Source organism: Hemiscyllium ocellatum, chromosome 39 (genome assembly GCF_020745735.1).
Source record: "Hemiscyllium ocellatum isolate sHemOce1 chromosome 39, sHemOce1.pat.X.cur, whole genome shotgun sequence".
In the NCBI taxonomy this organism is placed as follows: domain Eukaryota; kingdom Metazoa; phylum Chordata; class Chondrichthyes; order Orectolobiformes; family Hemiscylliidae; genus Hemiscyllium; species Hemiscyllium ocellatum.
The window spans coordinates 40,858,308-40,877,793 of NC_083439.1; the positions used below are offsets into that span (position 1 = coordinate 40,858,308).

Genomic DNA, 19,486 nt, shown 5'->3' on the forward strand with positions numbered 1-19,486 from the left:
ATGGCAGAATGCTCTGTATTTTAAGTGGGGGTTAGGTAGATTTTTGAAATATTGGGAAGTTAGCGGCTAACTGATCTGGTACAAAAGAGGGGCTAAACCCTAGAGTGGATGAATTGTGATCTTATTGAATGATGGGCTGGATTTGAGGCATTGAGTGGCCTTCATTTAGTGTTAGAGGTCGAGATGGAGCAGAATCTGTAAGGAGCATCCAGGAGGGTTTTTTATAGAGCAATATGTAAAGAGTCCAACTTGGGAAGGGGCCATACTGGACCTGGTGTTGGGGAATGCGCCTGGCCAAGTGATTGAAGTTTCGGTAGGGGATTACTTTGGGAAAAGTGATCAATTCCATATGTTTTAGAATACTCATGTGCAAAGATAAGAATGGTCCTGAAGAAAGAATGCCAAACTGGAGGGGGTGAAGCCCAACTAGAGCAAAATTCAGCAGGAGCAGGGGTATATGCTTGAAGGTAAATCTATGTTTGATATGTAGCCTTGGAGAGTGAAAGGAGCAGTTACTGAGGGGAGATATTTAATTGGGGAAAAGGAAATTATGACGCTATCAGATAGGGAAGTACAGACTGGGAGCAATTGTTCCACAGGAATGGCACAGCAGACATGTGGAGACTATTTAAGAAGCAGTTGTTGTGAGTAATGCACAAGTTTGTTCCTCTGAGACAGGTAAGAAGGGATAAGATTAAGGAACCTTGGATGACGAGAATAGAGAAATTTCTCATCAAAAGGAAGAAGGCAGCTTACCTAAGGTGGAGGAAGCAAGGATCTAGCACAGCTTTAGAGGATTACAGACTTGCTAGAAAGGAGCTCAGAAATGGACCGAGGAGAGCCAGGAGGGGGCACGAAAAAGGCTTGGCAAGACAGATTAGGGAGAACCCAAAGGTGTTTTACTCATAAGTGAAGAATAAGACAATGCTCAGGGAGAAGGTAGGGCCGATCAGGGATAGCAGAGGGAACTTGTGCGTGGAGTCTGAGCAGATAGAGGTATATCTAAATGAGTTTTTTGCTTCGGTTTTCACCAAGGAAAAAGGGAACTTGTTGTAACTGAAAACTTTGAGGAGCTGTGATACAGTCTTGACAGATCAAGATTGATGAAGTTGATGTGCTGGAAATTTTGGAAAACATTAAGATTGATAACTCTCCAGGGCCAGACCAGATTTATCCTAGGCTGCTCCGGGAAGCGAGAAAGGAAGTTGCCAATCCGCTGCAAGGATATTTGCCTCCTCACTCTCCACGAGATTCATACCGGAGGATTGGAAGGAAGTGAATGTTGTTCCACTTTTAAGAAGTGTAATAGGGAAATCCCTGGCAATTACAGATCAGTCAGTCTTACGTCTCTGGTCAGCAAAGTTGTGGAAAGAATTCTGAGGGAATAGGATTTATGTCTATTTGGCAAAGCATAGTGTGATTAAAGGCAGTCAGCATGGCTTTGTGAGGGGCAGGTCATGCCTCATAAATCTTAGAGTTCTTTGAAGAGGTAGAGCAGTGGATGTGGTGTAAATGGATTTCAGCAAGGCATTTGATAGGGTTCCCATTGGTAGGCTCATTCATAAAGTCAGGAAGTATGGGATGCAGGGAGATTTGGCTATCTGGATTCAGAATTGGCTGGCTGACAGAAGGCAGAGAGTGGTTGTAGATGGAAAATATTCTGCCTGGAGGACAGTGTTGAGTGCGGTCCCGCAGGGCTCTGTTCTTGGGCCTATGCTCTTTGTAGTTTTTAAAAATGACTTGGATTAGGAGGTTAAGGGGTGGGTTAGTAAACTTGCAGGTGTCATCGATAGTATAGAGGGCTACCGGAGGCTGCAGCGCGACATAGACAAGATGCAGAGCTGGGCTGAGAAATGGCAGATGGAATTCAACCTGGATAAATGTGAAGTGATGCATTTTGGAAGGACAAACTCGAATACTGAATATAAGATTAAAGACAGGATTCTTGGCAGAGTGGAGGAACAGAGGGATCTGGGTGTGCAAGTACATAGATCCCTCAAAGTTGCCACCCAAGTGTGAAAGGTTGTTAAGAAAGCATATGGTGTTTTGGCTTTCATTAACAGGGGTGTCAAGTTTAAGAGTCGTGAGGTTTTACTACAGTTCTACAAGTCCATGGTGAGACCACATTTGGAATACTGTGTCCAGTTCTGGTTGCCCTACTATAGGAAAGATACAGAGGCTTTGGAGAGGGTGCAAAGAAGATTTACCAGGATGCTGCCAGGACTGGAGGGCTTGCCGTATGAAGAAAGGTTGAATAAGCTCGGACTTTTCTCTCAGGAGAGAAGGAGGAAGAGAGGAGACCTGATCGAGGTGTACAAAATAATGAGAGGAATAGATAGAATCAATAGCCAGAGACTTTTCCCCAGGGCAGGATTCACTGGTACGAGAAGTCATAGTTTAAAGATATTAGGAGGAAGGTGTAAAGGAGATGTCAGAGATAGATTCTTTACACAGAGTTGTGAATGCATGGAATGCCTTGCCAGTTGAGGTGGTGGAAGTGACATTAAGGACATTTAAGTGACTGCTGGGCATGCACATAGATAGCAGTGAGTTGATGGGTGCTTAGCTTAAGTTACTATATTTTGCATTAGGATTAGGTCTCAACTCAACATCTTGGGCCTACGGCCTGTTCTGTGCTGTACCTTTCTATGTTCTATGTGGGAGGCTTTTAAAGAGAGGTTCATTTAGAGTGCAGGAGAGTTATGACCCTATGAAAGTGAGGGATAGAATTGGCAAGCTTAGGAAACCGTGGATGACAGGTAAAATTGTGAGACTAGATAAAGAGGAAAAAAGAAACATATGTAAGGTCTAGACAACTGAAAGCAGGTGTTTGGAAGAATATCAGGAGGTGTAATCTGAAATGACAGCTAAAAGAGGTCATGAAATATATTTAGCAAACAGTGTTCAGGAAAATCCCAAAGCCTTTTATTCGTATATAAGGAGCAAGACGGTAACTCAAGAAAGGATTGGCCCACTCAGAGTCCTAGAGATGTACAGAAACAGACTCTTTGGTCCAACTCTTCCATGCTGACCAGATAATTCAACCCAGTCCTGTGCCACCTGCCAGCACCTGGCCCATATCCCTCCAAATCCTTCCTACTCAAATATCCATCCAGATGCCTTTGAAATGTTGCAATTGTATGAGACTCCACCATTTCCTCTGGCAACTCATTCCATACATATTCCACCCTCTGCCTGAAAAAGTCGCCCCTTAGGTCTCTTTTATATCTGTCCCCTCTCACCCTAAACCTATGCCCTTGAGTTCTGGACTCCCCCACCCCAAGGAAAAGACTTTGTCCATTTATCCTATCCATGTTCCTCATGATTTTATAAACCTCTATAAGAGTCATAGAGATGTACTGCATGGAAACAGACCCTTTGGTCCAACCCGTCCACACCAACCAGCTATCCCAACCCAATCTAGTCCCACCTGCCAGCACCCGGCCCGTGTCGCTCCAAACCCTTCCTATTCATCTACCCATCCAAATGCCTCTTAAATGTTGCAATTGTACCAGCCTCCACCACTTCCTCTGGCAGCTCATTCCATACACATACCACACTCTGCGTGAAAAAGTTGTCCCTTGGGTCTCTTTTATATCTTTCCCCTCTCACCCTAAACCTATACCCTCTAATTCTGGACTCCCTGACCTCAGGGAAAAGACTTTGTCTATTTATCCTATCCATGCCCCTCATAATTTTGTAAACCTCTATAAGGTCACCCCTCAGCCTCTGGCGCTCCAGGGAAAATAGCCCCAGCCTGTTCAGCCTCTCCCTGTAGCTCAGATCCTCCAACCCTGGCAACATCTTTGTGAATCTTTTCTGAACCTTTTCAAGTTTTACAACATCTTTCCGATAGGAAGGAGACCAGAATTACAATATTTCAACAGTGGCCTAACCAATGTCCTGTACAGATGCAACATGACCTCCCAACTCCTGTACTCAATACTCTGACCAATAAAGGAAAGCATACCAAAAGCCTTCACTATTCTATCTACCTGCGATTCCACTTTCAAGGAGCTACTTTGTTCAGCAACACTCCCTAGGACCTTACCATTAAGTGTATAAGTCCTGCTAAGATTTGCTTTCCCAAAATGCAGCACCTCACATTTATCTGAATTAAACTCCATCTGCCATTTCTCAGCCCATTGGCCCATCTGGTCCAGATCCTGTTGTAATCTAAGGTAACCCCTCTTCGCTGTCCACTGCACCTCCAATTTTGGTGTCATCTGCAAACTTACTAACTGTACCTCTTTTATGCTCCCATCCAAATCATTTGTGTAAATGACAAAAAGTAGAGGGCACAGCACCGATCCTTATGGCACTCCACTGGTCACAGGCCTCCAGTCTGAAAAACAACCCTCCACCACTATCCTCTGTCTTCTATCTTTGAGCCAGTTCTGTATCCAAGTGGCTAGTTCTCCCTGTATGCCATGAGATCTAACCTTGCTAATCAGTCTACCATGGAAAACCTTGACAAACGCCTTACTGAAGTCCATATAGATCACATCTATTGCTCTGCCCTCATCAATCTTCTTTGTTACTTCTTCAAAAAACTCGATCAAGTTTGTGAGACATGATTTCCCACGCACAAACCCATGTTGACTATCCCGAATCAGTCCTTGCCTTTCCAAATACATGTACCTCCTGTCCTTCCGGATTCCCTTCAACAACTTGCCCACCACCGAGGTCAGGCTCACCAGTCTGTAGTTCCTTGGCTTGTCTTTACTGCTGTTCTTAAACAGTGGCACCACGTTTGCCAACCTCCAGTCTTCTGGAACCTCACCTGTGACTATCGATGATACAAATATCTCAGCAAGAGACCCAGCAATCACTTCCCACAGAGTTCTCTGGTACATCTGATCAGATCCTGGGGATTTATCCACTTTTAACTGTTTCAAGACATCCAGCACTTCCTCTTCTGTAATCTGGACATTTTGCAAGATGTCACCATCTATTTTCTACAGTCTATATCTTCCATATCCTTTTCCACAGTAAATACTGATGCAAAATATTCATTTAGTATCTCCCCCATTTAATGTGGCTCCACACAAAGGCTGCCTTGCTGATCTTTAAGTGGCCCTATTCTTTCCCTAGTTACCCTTTTGTCCTTAATATATTTGAAAAAACCCTTTGGATTCTCCTTAATTCTATTTGCCAAAGCTATCTCATGTCCCTGTTTTGCCCTCCTGATTTCCCTCTTAAATATACTCCTACTTTCCTTGTACTCTTCGAAGGATTCACTCGAACTATCCTGTCTATACCTGATATATGCTTCCTTCTTTTTCTTAACCAAACCCTCAATTTCTTTAGTCATCCAGCATTCCCTATACCTACCAGCCTTCCCTTTCACCCTCACAGGAATATACTTTCTCTGGATTCTTGTTATCTCATTTCTGAAGGCTTCCCATTTTCCAGCAGTCCCTTTACCTGCGAACATCTGCTTCCAATCAGCTTTCAAAAGTTCTTGCCTAATACTGTCAAAATTGGCCTTTCTCCAACTTGGGGCTTCAACTTTTAGATCTGGTCTATACTTTTCCATCACTATTTTTAAATGAATAGAATTATGGTTGCTGGCCCCAAAGTGCTCCCCCACTGACACCTCAGTCACCTGCACTGCCTTATTTCCCAAGAGTAGGTCAAGTTTTGCACCTTCTCTAGTAGGTATATCCACATTCTGAATCAGAAAATTGTCTTGTACACACTTAAGAAATTCCTCTCCATCTAAACCTTTAACACTATGGCAGTCCCAGTCGATGTTTGGAAAGTTAAAATCCCCTTCCATAACTACCCAATTATTCTTACAGATAGTTGAGATCTCCTTACAAATTTGTTTCTCGATTTTCCTCTGACTATTGGGGGGGGTCTATAATACAATCCCAATAAGGTGATCATCCCTTTCTTATTTCTCAGTTCCACCCAAATAACTTCGTGGATGTATTTCCAGGATTATCCTCCCTCAGCACAGCTGTAATGCGTCATCTCTCAGCCTCCAACTTTCCAGGGAAAACAGCCCAAGGCTATTCAACTTCTCCCAAGAGCTCAAATCCTCCAACCCTGGCAACATCCTTGTAAATCTTTTCTGAACCTTTTCAAGTTTCATAACATCATTCCGATAGGAAAGAGACCAAAATTGCGCACAATATTCCAAAACAGTGGCCTAACCAATGTCCTATACAGCTGTAAAATGACCTCCCAACTCACTCGAGGACAAAGGGGGAATGTTATGCATAGAGTCAGAGAAAATGGGTGAAATTCTTGATGAGTACTTTTATTTCAGTATTCACCGAGGAGAGGGACATGATGGGACGTTAACAGATATCTATGCAGCATCCTTGAACATTGGTGAGGTCCCAGAGTACTGGAGAATTGCTAATATTATCCCCTTATTTAAGAAGAATAGCAGAGGATTATAGACCAGTGAGCCTGATGTCAGTGGTAGGGAAACTGCTGGAGAAGATACTGAGAGATAGGCTATATACCCACTTGCAAGAAAATGGGTATCAGTGATAGGCAACATGGTCGTGTTCAGGGAAGGTCATGTCTTGCCAACTTTATTTGGTGGTGACAAAGTCGTTTGATGAGGGTTGTTAAGAAAGCATATGGTGTTTTGGCTTCATTAACAGGGGTATCGAGTTTGAGTCGTGAGGTTTTGCTACAGCTCTACATGTCCCTGGTGAGACCACACTTGGAATACTGTGTCCAGTTCTGGTTGCCCTACTATAGGAAAGACACAGAGGCTTTGAAGAGGGTGCAAAAAAGTCTTTTCTCTGAGATCGGGGAGTCCAGAACCAGAGGGCATAGGTTTAGGGTGAGAGGAGAAAGATATAAAAGAGACCCAAGGGGCAACTTTTTCACGCAGAGAGTGGTACGTGTATGGAATGAGCTGCCAGAGGATGTGGTGGAGGCTGGTACAATTGCAGCATTTAAGAGGCATTTGGATGGGTAGATGAATAGGAAGGGTTTAGAGGGATATGGGCTGGGTGCTGGCAGGTGGGACTAGATTGGGTAGGGATGGCTGGTCGGCGTGGACGGGGTCTGTTGATGTCCTAATCTTCGCTACTGTAAGGTTCCCCATGGTAGCCTGATAGTGTGTGAAGTTGCATGGGGTCTAAGTCTACTAGCTAGATGGATAGAGAATTGGCAGTCCCAGTGGATACAAGTTTCTCAAAATGGAGTTCTGTGACCATATTAAGACTACTGTTGTTTGCGATGCATATAAATGATCTGGAGGAATATACAGGTCGTCCCTTTAGCAAGTTTGCAGATGACACAGATTGGTGGAGTAGCAGATAGTGAAGGGGATTGTCAGGGAATATAGCAGAATATAAATGGGAGAGTTGGGTAGAGAAATGGCAGTTGGAGTTCAATCTGGACAAATGCAAAGTGATGCATTTTGTAAGACCCAGTTCAAGAGCGAACTACACAGTAAATGAAAAAGTCCTGGGAAAATTTATGTGCAGAGAGATCTGGATGTTTAGGTCAATTGCACCCTGAAGGTGGCAATGCAGGTCAATAGGGTGGTCAAGAAGGCATATGGCATGCTTTTCTTCTTTGAATGAGGTATTGAATGCAAGAGTTGGCAGGTCATGTTATGGTTGTATAGGACTTTGGTTCTGCCGCGTTTGGAATACTGGGTACACTTTTTGTCCCTACATTACCAAAAGGATGTGGATGCTTTGGAGATGATGCAGTTGATGTTCAGAGTGGATTAGATTAGATTAGACTAGATTAGACTTACAGTGTGGAAACAGGCCCTTCGGCCCAACAAGCCCACACCGACCCGCCGAAGCGCAACCCACCCATACCCCTACATTTACCCCTTACCTAACACTACGGGCAATTTAGCTTGACCAATTCACCTGACCCGCACATCTTTGGAGCGTGGGAGGAAACCGGAGCACCCGGAGGAAACCCACGCAGACACGGGGAGAACGTGCAAACTCCACACAGTCAGTCGCCTGAGTCGGGAATCGAACCCGGGTCTACAGGCGCTGTGAGGCAGCAGTGCTAACCACTGTGCCACCGTGCCGCCCACGGTGTCAAGATCAAACAAAAGGTGACAGACATGTTGAGTGCTCTGCCACAAAAAGCAGTATTAAGTTAAGTTAAAAACTGAAATAAATAGATTACTGGTAAACAATAGCATAAAAAACAAACTATCCCATGTTGTCGGATATGGAGGGTGCTAGCTGAGGAGAGGTTGAGCAGATTAGGATTATTTTCATTAGAAAGACAGAGGTTGAGGGGGGACCTGATTGAGGCCTACAAAATCATGAGAGGTATAGACAGGGTGGATAGCAAGAAGCTTTTTCGCAAAGTGGGGGACTAAGTTACTCGGGGTCACAAGTTCAAGGTGAGAGGGAAAAACTTCAAGGGAGCTATGCGTGAAAAGTTCCAGGTGGATGCCTGGAACACATTGCCAGTGGAGATAGTAGAGGAGGGTGTGAATGCGTCCAGATGTATCTAGACAGATATGTGAATGGGCAGGGAGCAGAGGAATAAGACCCTTCGAAAATAGGCAACAGGTTTAGATAGAGGATCTGGATATTTGGAGGCTTGGGGGGCCGAAGAGCCTGTTGCTGTGCTGTAATCGTTCTTTGTTCTCCTATTTATTATGTTCATGCATTGTGATCGTGGCTAGTCTGTGTCTTAACTTATACTGGTATCAATTAAGTTTGTTTTTTATGCTATTGTTTACCAGTAATCTATTTATTTCAGTTTTTAACTTAACTTAATACTGCTTTTTGTGGCAGAGCACTCAACATGTCTGTCACCTTTTGTTTGATCTTGACACCTTCAGGATAATAAATTGCTTGTTTTTTAAAAATCTGGTCAGTTCTTTTTTGAAAATTCAAAATGTTAAATCGCATCTGTATTTCAGTTTCATATCATCGAATGATGGCTTAGAAAGCTATTATATACATGGTTAAAAATCACACAACAAGTTATGGTCCAACAGGTTAAATTGGAAACACTAACTTTCAGAGTGCTGCTCCTTCATGCTTGGTGTTGGCTGTATAGTTGAATATCCAATGTGTAGCATCATAAAAATATATAGGAGTCTGAGTTGACCCTAAACCTAATTTTTATATCTTGTCATCTGGGAGAGTTTCCAGTGTTATTTCCATCACATTGGCTGATGGGGAATTTTTCTTATTTTGTGTCCTGCCATTAGCACACATTGGAAGCATTTTCTAAATTATGCTTGGCCTGCTTGAACAGGTTATAACTTCATCTCCTTTGGCATCTGGTCCAAGGCTGGAATTTCGACCTGGATCCTCTGGCTCAGTGGCAAGGATGCTAACCAATGTGCATGAAGAGCTGTCTGAATTATGGAGTTCTTTACATCAGTGATTCTGGTTAATGCCTCATGCAAAGGAAATTTACCAAGATAGAACATAGAAAAAATACAGCGCACTACAGGCCCTTCGGCCCTTGATGTTGCGCCGATCCAAGCCCACCTATCCTACACTAGCCCACTATCCTCCATATGCCTATCCAATGCCCGTTTACATAAAGAGGGAGAGTCCACCACTGTTACTGGTAGGGCATTCCATGAACTCACGATTCGCTGAGTAAAGAATCTACCCCTAACATCTGTCCTATACCTCCCACCCCTTAATTTAAAGCTATGCCACCTCGTAATATCTGACTCCATACGTGGAAAAGGTTCTCGTGGTCAACCCTATCTAAACCCCTAATCATCATGTACACCTCTATCAAGTCACCCCTAAACCTTCTTTTCTCCAATGAGAACAGCCCCAAGTGCCTCAGCCTTTCCTCATACGATCTTCCTACCATACCAGGCAGCATCCTGGTAAACCTCCTCTGCACCCGTTCCAGTGCCTTCACATCCTTCCTATAGTATGGCGACCAAAACTGCACACAATACTCCAGATGTGGCCGCACCAGAGTCTTATACAACTGCAACATGGCCTCAGGACTCCGGAACTCAACTCCTCTACCAATAAAAGCAAGTACGCCATTTGCCTTCTTCACAGCACTATTTACCTGGGTGGCAACTTTCAGAGATCTGAGTACATGGACACCATCATCCGCAAATTTGCTAGTCAAGATTAGAGTGGTGCTAGAAAAGCACAGCAGGTCAGGCAGCATACGAGGAGCAGGAAAATCAACGTTTTGGGTTTTTGCCCGAAACGTTGATTTTCCTGCTCTTCGAATGCTGCCTGACCTGCTGTGCTTTTCTAGCACCACTCTAATCTTGACTAGCAAATTTGCGGATGATAGTAAGGTGGATGGAATTGTGAACGGTGCGGAAGGATGTTGCAGATTACAAAAGGACATAGATAAGCTGCATAGCTGGACTGACAGGTGGCAAATGTGGAGTTTACTGTGGAAGAGTGTGAGATGAATCACTTTTGAAGGCGCAAGAGGAATAAAGAGTTCTGGGCTAATGGTAAGATTCTTCGTAGTGTAGATGAGCAGAGAGATCTCGGTGTCCATGTGAATAGATCCCTGATAGTTGCTGTTCAGGGTGATAGGGTTGTTAAGAAGGCATACGGTGTGTTAGCTTTTAATGGTAGAGGGATTGAGTTTTGGAACAACAAGGTCACTCTGCAGCTGTACAAACTCTAGTGCGGCGGCAGTTCGAGTATTGCATACTGTTCTGGCCATTGCATTATAGGAAGGATGTGGAAGCTTTGGAAAGGATTCACAGGAGACGTACTAGGATGTTGTCTGCTATGGAGGGGAGGTTTTATGAGGAAAATCTGGGGAACTTTAAGGCTGTTTTCATTCGAGACAAGATGGTTGAGAGGTGATTTAATAGGGACATATAAGATAATCAGAGGGTTAGATAGGGTGGACCGTGACAACCTTTTTCCTCAGATGGTGATGGCTAGCACATGGGAATATAGCTTTAAATTGAGGGGTGATAGATATAGGACAGATGTCAGAGGTAGTTTCTTTGCTAAGAATAATAGGAGCGTGAAATCCCCTGTCTGCAACAATAGTAGACTCGTCCTCTTTAAGGGCATTTAAATGGTCATTGGATAAACATGGATGAAAGTGGAATGGTGTCGAATAGGTCGGTTTCAGGTTGGTTCCACAGCGCAACATCAAGGGCCATATAAGGCTATGGGCCAAATACTGGCAAATGGAATGAGAATAGTTAGGTGCTCGTTTATAACCAGCGCAGACTTGATGGACCAAAGAGCTTTTCTGTGTTGTTGACCTCTATGACCCTGTGACCTAACTGCTCTAATGTTTTATAACAAGCCATCAATTGACCATTAGCATGTAATGCGACATGCTTAAAGAATTCTAAATTTGAACTCCAGTTCCTTTAGCCTTATTTTATATTATTATTTCATGAATTCTAATTTCTCTCTTTTGTGTGGAATGACAGTTGGAGAGTTTAGGGCAGGGTGAGTTGGCCTCTCGTCTCACTTTAAACTGCCAGAATTCCTATGTAGAGCCTCACAAGATCAAAGAAGTTCCTGTAACCATAATGGATGTAAGTATGTGTTTATGTTGATTTTCTGTATCCAAGAACTCTCTTCAACCTCATGAAGTTAAATATTTGTTGATGAATAAACTGATTAATCTGAAAATTCGATATGTTTTAGTTTTCTCAATCATGGTTTACATTTTTCCCCTTCCCAAATGAAGTTACTTCATATTTTTCTTCTTCAAGCCTGAAGCTGTTTCGATTCTTCACTTAAATCTGCAATTTATTTAAACTTCCTGTAATAATTTGGAGCCCTCCCTTATGTTTATTCATAAAGCACAGAAGGGAACCATTCTGTCCATATTTGTATGTTATTATATTAAAAAATGATTCGGTCTGACCCACTCTTGCCTTTTTAGCCCAGAGCCCTGAGAATTTCTTCTTTCAAATATTTGTTCAATTTCCATTCGTAAGTTACTATTAAATCTGCTTCCAGAACCTCTTCAAAGTAATGTATTCTGAATCATAAATTGCTACAGAAAAATGTTCCAGTCTCCCTCTTGGCTTTTTTGTCAATAGGGTGAAATTCTGTCTCCATTAACCAACCATGATTCCAGTACCTGCTTTATCAAAATACTTGATGATTTAAAATACCTTTATGAAATCTCCATTGCTTCCTCTACTCCAAAGAGACCCCCATCTTTTCCATATGACTGAAGCATTGTTTGCCTGGTACCAATCTAATAAATCTTCTTTGTGCCCTCTGTCATGGCTTGATAACCTTCCCTATAGTTTAGATTAGATTACTTACAGTGTGGAAACAGGCCCTTCGGCCCAACAAGTCCACACCGACCCGCCGAAGCGCATCCCACCCATACCCCTACATATACCCCTTACCTAACACTATGGGCAATTTAGCATGGCCAATTCACCTGACCTGCACATCTTTGGACTGTGGGAGGAAACCAGAGCACCCGGAGGAAACCCACGTGCAAACTCCACACAGACAGTCGCCTGAGTCGGGAATTGAACCCGGGTCTCAGGCGCTGTGAGACAGCAGTGCTAACCACTGTGCCACCGTGCCGCCCAATGTAGCAAATGGAGTAGCTTAACTTAACATAGTGTGGTGTCCAAAATTAGATGTGGTATTCCAACTGATACCTAACTAGTGTTTTTTTTAAACATTGATTATGCATAACTTGTGCTCTCTACCTTTGTCAACACAATTGTCCTGTTTTCTCAAGCATATTTTTAGCCTTATCCTGCCAACTTTACAAATCTGTGTGTATGAATGATTCTGTTAGACTTTTTAAAATCATACTTATTAATTTATACCATTTAAATTTATACCGCCTGCTTCAGCTTACAAGGATTCATCAGTTTGGATTTCCATGCATCAAATGGTGCCTGCAATGTGTCTTCCTGTTTTACCATGCTGTGCATGTTGCTCTGTTGCTGACTTGTTTACAATAGATTCAAGTATTGAAATAATGTCTTGGATAGAAAGTCATTAACTGATGAAAATGGGGTGACAGGTGGACATATTGCCATATACATCCCTCCAACTTGAAAACAATTCAATATATCAGGACATAGAACATGGAACACTAAGCACAGTACAAGCCAACCTGTGAACCAATCTGAAGCCCACCTAACCTACATTATTCCATTATCATCCATATGTTGATCAAATGACCATTTAAATGCCCTTAAAAGTTGGCGAGTCTACTACTGTTGCAGGCAGGGTGTTCCTTCCCTTACTACCTGTCCACTTGTGTAAGCCATCACCATCCGAGGAAAAAGGCTCTCACTGTCCGCCCTATCTAATCCTCTGATCATCTTGTATGTCTCTATTAAGTCTCTTCTCAACCTTATTCTCTCTAAAGAAAACAGCCTCAAGTCCCTCAGCCTTTCCTCATAAGACCTCACAGATTAACACTGCTGCCTCACAGCACCAGGGTCCCAGGTTCAATTCCAGCCTCCGGCGACTGTCTGTGTAGAGTTTGCACATTCTCCATCTTGCCTGCATGGGTTTTCTCCGGGTGCTCCGGTTTCCTCCCACAGTCCAAAGATGTGCAGGTCAGGTGAATTGACCATGCTAAATTGCCCATAGTATTAGGTGCATTAGTCAGAGGGAAATGGGTCTGTGTGGGTTACTCTTTAGAGGGTCGGTGTAGACTTTTTGGGCCAAAGGGCCTGTTTCCGCACTGTAGGGAATCTATAAAGCCCTGGTTAAATCACATTTGGAATATTGTGTAGCGTTCTAGTTGTGTGAAACCTTTAGAGAGGGTGCAGAGAAGATTTACGAGATGCTGTCTGGACTGGAGGACATGTCTTATGAAGAAAGGCTGAGGGGGCTAGAGCTGTTCTCTTTGGACTGAAGGAGGAGGAGAGGTGAGTTCGTAGAGTTGTGCAAGATGATGAGAGGCATAGAGAGTGGATAGCCAGTGACATTTTCCCAGGGCGGAAATGGCTATTGCGTGGGTGCATAATTTTAAGGTGATTGGTGGAAGCTTTAGGAGAGATGTCTGAGGTCAGTTCTTTACACAGAGTGTAGGACACGTGGAATGCACTGCCAGCAGAGTAGAGATAGACACATTCAGGAAATTTAAGTGACGCTTGGATAGGCACAATTCATGGAATGACAGTGAAATGAAGGGTCTGAAGGTTAGTTTGATCTTAGAGTAGGATAAAAGGTTGGCACAACATCAAGGGCCAAAGTGCCTGTACTGTTCTACGTATGTATAGAATGCCTTGGGATTCTCTTTAACCGTACTTGACATGGTCATTTCATGGCCCCTTCTTGCTCTCCTAATTCCCTGATTTGAGTTCTTTCCTGCTTTTTTTATATTCCTCATGAGCCCTGTCTGATTTTAGCTTCCTAAACCTTACATATGCTTTTTTCTTCCTGTGACTAAATTCACAGCCTCCCTCGTTACTTTGCTATTCTTTCTCCTTAATGGAAGATGCTGGTCCTGAACTCTGACAAAGAGGTCTTTACTCTGAACTCCCATGTGTCGAATATTGACTTGCTCAATAACAGCTCCTCCCAATGAACACTCACTAGCTTCTGCCTAATACGGATGTAATTTGCCCGTACCCAACTTAAACCTTCCCCCAAGGTCGTAGATGACGAGTGTAAGATCAGAGCCAATCAAGGACAGCAGTGGGAAATTGTGTGTGTGTCTGAGGAGATGGGAGAGGAGCGAAAATAATATTTCTTGTCAGTGTTCAAACTGGAAAAAGACAATATCTGAGATACAGGTTATTAGACTAGATGGGATTGAGGTTTATATGGCGGAAGTGTTAACAATTCTGGAAAGTGTGAAAATATATAAGTCTCCTGGGTGGATGGGGCTTTTCCTAGGATTCTCTGGGAAGCTAAGGAGGAGGTTGAGGAACCATTGGCTTTGATCTTTGTCATCATTGTCTACAGGAATAGTGCCAGAAATATGAAGGAAAGCAAATGTTCCCTTGTTCAAGAAGGGGAGTAGAGACAACCCTGATAACGATACAGCCTTCCTTCAGTGTTGAAAAAGATTATAAGAGATAGGATTTACAATCATTTAGGAAGGAATAATTTGATTAGGGGTAGTCTATATTGTTTTGAGAAGAGTGGGTCGTGCCTCACAAAACCTTAGAGTTTTTTGAGATGACTAAACAGGTAGATGAGGGTAAAGCAGTTGATGTGGCAGATGTGGATTTCAGTAAAGCATTTGCTAAAGTTCCCCATGGTAGTCTATTACACAAAATACAGAGGCAATGAGGGTGATTTTTTTTTAGATTAGATTAGATTACTTAGTGTGCAAACAGGCCCTTCGGCCCAACAAGTCCACACCGACCCGCCGAAGCGCAACCCACCATACCCCTACATTTACCCCTTACCTAACACTACGGGCAATTTAGCATGGCCAATTCACCTGACCCGCACATCTTTGGACTGTGGGAGGAAACCGGAGCACCCGAAGGAAACCCACGCAGACACGGGGAGAACGTGCAAACTCCACACAGTCAGTCGCCTGAGTCGGGAAATGAACCCGGGTCTCAGGCGCTGTGAGGCAGCTAACCACTGTGCCGCCCACTAGTGTTTTAGATCAGAAATTGGCTAGCTGAAAAGTAGTTGTTGATGGGAAACGTTCATCCCGGAGATCGGTTACCAGAGGTGTTACTGCAAGGATCTGTTTTGGGGCCACTGCTGTTTGTAATTTTTAGATTAGATTACTTACAGTGTGGAAACGGGCCCATCGGCCCAACAAGTCCACACCGACCCTCCGAAGAGCAACCCACCCAGACCTATTTCCCTACATTTACCCCTTCATTTAACACCACAGGCAATTTAGCACCCGGAAGAAACCCACGCAGACACTGGGAGAATATGCAAACTCCACACAGACAGTTGCCTGAGGCAGGATTTGAACCTGGATCTCTGGGGCTGTGAGGCAGCAGTGCTAACCACTGTGTCACCATGCCGCCTTTAAATGACCTGGATAAGGGTGCAAAAGGGTTAGAAAATTTGCGGATGACAGTAAGGTCAGTGGAATTGTGGACAGTGACAAAGGCTGTTGCAGTTTACAGAGGAACATCGATAAGCTGCAGCTGCGGAGACATAGCAAATGGAGTTTAATGCGGGAAAGCATGAGGTGATTCACTTTGGAAAGAGTAACAGGAAATCAGAGTACTGGACTAATGGTAAGATTCTTGGTAGTGCGGATGAGCAGAAAGACCTCGGTGCCCGTGTACTAGATCCCTGAAAGTTGCCACCAGGTTGTGTGTCAGCTTTTATAGGTAGAGGGATTGAGTATTGAAGCCATGAGGCCATGTTGCAGCTGTACAAAACTCTGGTACAACAACACTTGGATTATTGTGTACAGTTCTGGTCGCTGGAATCTAATCTAATCTAATCCTCGTGGCTCTTAAATTCAGTCCTCCTGCTAATGAAAGTCAAAACACCGTATGCTTTCTTTACAACCCTATCAACTTAGGTGGCAACTTTGAGGGTTCTATGGAGATCGACCCCAAGGACCTCTGGTCCTCCACACTGGCAAGAATCATGCCTTTCACCCTGTAATCTGAATTCAAATTTGACTTTCTAGAATAAATCACTTCATACGTTTCCATATTGAACCACATCTACCACTACTTAGCCTCACTCTGCATCCTACCAATGTCCCATTGCAACCTACAACAGCCTTCCACACTATCCACTACTCCACCAACCTTTGTGTCATCGGCAAACGTACTAACCCATTCTTCCACTTCCTCATCCAAATCACTTCTAAAGCTCACAGAGCAGATGTCCCTGTGGAAAACCACTTGTGACCAAGCTGCAGGTTGAATACTTCCCATCTACTACCACCTTCTGTCTTCTATGGACCAGCCAATTCTGAATCCTGACAGTCCAATTTCTCTGGAGGCGAAAGTGAGTACTGCAGATGCTGGAGATTAGAGCCCAGAGTGTGTGCTTGAAAAGCACAGGTCAGGCAGCATCTGAAAGCAGGAAAATTGACTTTTCAGGCAAAATCCCTTCATCAGGAATGAGGCTGGGAGCCTTAGGGGTGGAGAGATAAATTAGATGGTGGGGTAAAGGTGATAGGTTGGAGGGGAGGGTGGGATGAAGGTGATAGGTCGGAGGGAGAGTTGAGCGGATAGGTGGGAAGGAAGATGGACAGATGGGACAGTTCATGAGGATGGTGCTGAGCTGGAAGGTTGGAACTGGGGTAAGGTGGCAGGAGGGGAAATGAGGAAAATGATAAAATCCACATTGATGCCATGGGGTTGGAGGATCCCAAGGCGGAAGATAAGTTCTTCCTCCAGGCACTGGGTGGTGATGGAGGAGGCCCAGGGCCTGCATGTCCTTGGCAGAGTGGGAGGGGAGTTGTACGGCCACAGGACGGTAAGGTTGATTGGTGCGTGTCGCGATATTCTTTGAAGCGCTCTGCGAGAAGGCATCCAGTCTCCCCAGTGTAGAAAAGACTGCATCAGGAGCAATGGATGCGATAAATGACAAAGAACAAAGAAAATTTACAACCCAGGAACATGCCCTCCAGCCCTCCAAGCCTGGGCTGATCCAAATGTACAGCCTAAACCTGTCGGTCAATTTCTAAGCATCTGTATCCCTCTACTCCCCACCTCCTCATGCATTTATCCAGACACATCTTAAATGAATCTACTGTGCCTTCCTCTACCACCTCTGCTGGCAGCGCGTTCCAAACGCCCACCACCCTCTGTGTGAAGTAATTGCCGCTTGTATCCCCCTTAAACGTGCCACCTCTCACCTTGAAAGTGTGACCTTTTCGTTATTGAATTCTTCACCCTGGGAAAAAGCTTGTCTCTATCCATCCTGTCTAGAATATCCTTCATGATTTTATAAACCTCCATCTCCTTTTTTCTAATAAAAATAAACCTAACCTACTCAACCTTTCTTCATAGCTAGCACCTTCCATACCAGGCAACATCCTCGTAAGCCTTCTCTGCACCCTCTCCAAAGCGTCCACATCCTTTTGGTAATGTGGTGCCCAGAACTGTACACAGTATTCTAAATGCAGCCAAACCAATGTCTTGTACAATTTTAACATGACTTGCCCCCTCTTATACTCAATACCCCGTCCAAGGAAGGCAAGCATACTATATGCCTTCTTGACTACTCTATCGCCTGTGCAGCAACCTTCAGGGTACAATGGACCTGCACTCCCAGATCTCTCTGCTCATCAACTTTTCCCAAGGCTCTTCCATTCATTGTATAATTCGCTCTAGAATTAGTCTTGCCTAAATACATAACCTCACACTTGTCTGGATTAAAATCCATCTGCCACTTTTCCGTCCAACTCTCCAATCTGTTTATATCCTCTGTATTCTGTGATAGTCCCTTATGCTTTCTGCTACTCCATCAACCTTCATGTCATCTGCAAACTTGCTGATCATACCAACAGTGCCATCTTCCAGATCATTTACAAACAACAGTGGCCCCAATACTGTGACCCCTGTGGAACACCACTGGTCACCCATCTCCATTTCAAGAAAATCCTTTCAACTACTACTCTCTGTCTCCTGTTGCTCAACCAGTTCTTTATCCACCTAGCTAGAACACCCTGCACACCTTATGACTTCACTTTCTCCATTAGTCTACCATGGGGAACCTTATCAAACGCCTTACTAAAGTCCATGTGACGTCAACAGCCCTTCCTTCATTTATTAACTTGGTCACATAGAGTCATAAACTGTGGAAGTGCAGGTGAAATTTTGATGGTTGTGGAAGGCTCCTTTGGGACCTTGGACAGGCGTAGGTGGGGCGGGGGGAGGAGGAAGAGAGTTTGGGTGGAGGTTTTGCAATTCCTGCGGTGGCAGGGGAAGGTGCTGGGGGGCGGAGGGGGTGGGTTGTTGGGAGGCTTGGCTTGGAGCTGACGAGGTAGTTGCAGAAGGAATGGTCTTTCTGGAAAGCGGATAGGGGTGTGGAGGGAACATCTCTCTCATGGTGGAGTCCGTTTGTAGGTGGCTGAAATGATGGATGTAAACGGAGGTTGGTAGGGTGGAAAGTGAGGACCGGGGGATTCTGTCCTTGTTGCGGTTGGAGGGGTGGGGTTTGAGGGTAGAAATGCAGGATGTGAATGAGCTGCGCTGGAGGGCATCATCTACCACGTGGGAGGGGAAATTGCGATCTTTAAGGAAGGAGGCTATCTGGTATGTTTTGTGGTGTAACCGGTCCACCTGGGAGCAGATGCAGCAGAGGTGGAGGAATTGGGAATAAGGGAATAGCATTTTTGCAGGAGGCAGGGTGAGAGGAGGTGTAATCCAGGTAGCTGTGTGAGTTAGTGGTTTTGTAGAGAATGTCAGTGTTGAGTCGGTCACCATTGTTGGAGATGGAGAGGTCCAGGAAGGGAGAGTGGTCTCAGAGATGGTCCAGGTGAATTTAAGGTCGGGGTGGAATGTGTTGGTGAAGTTCATGTACTGCTCACCCTCCTCAGGGGAGCACGAGGTGGTGCCGATGCAATCATCAATGTAGTGGAGAAAAAGGTGGGGAGTGACGCCGGTGTAACTGTGGAAGGTAGACTGTTCCACATGTCCGACAAAGGGACAGGC

At 44.3% G+C, this 19,486-nt stretch overlaps 1 protein-coding gene across 5 annotated transcripts in view; it reads left to right on the plus strand.

Annotated features, from left to right (window-relative positions):
• Positions 1-19,486, plus strand: part of spg21 (SPG21 abhydrolase domain containing, maspardin) — a 157,844-nt gene that overhangs the window by 97,460 nt on the left and 40,898 nt on the right. For 4 of the 5 annotated variants that reach the window (XM_060852797.1, XM_060852796.1, XM_060852799.1 and 1 more), the window contains one exon: positions 11,369-11,476. The exons of the other annotated variant lie outside the window; for it this stretch is intronic. In XM_060852797.1, coding sequence (XP_060708780.1) covers positions 11,369-11,476 — 108 coding nt within the window. The remainder of the gene's footprint in view (positions 1-11,368; positions 11,477-19,486) is intronic. 5 annotated transcript variants of the gene reach the window in all.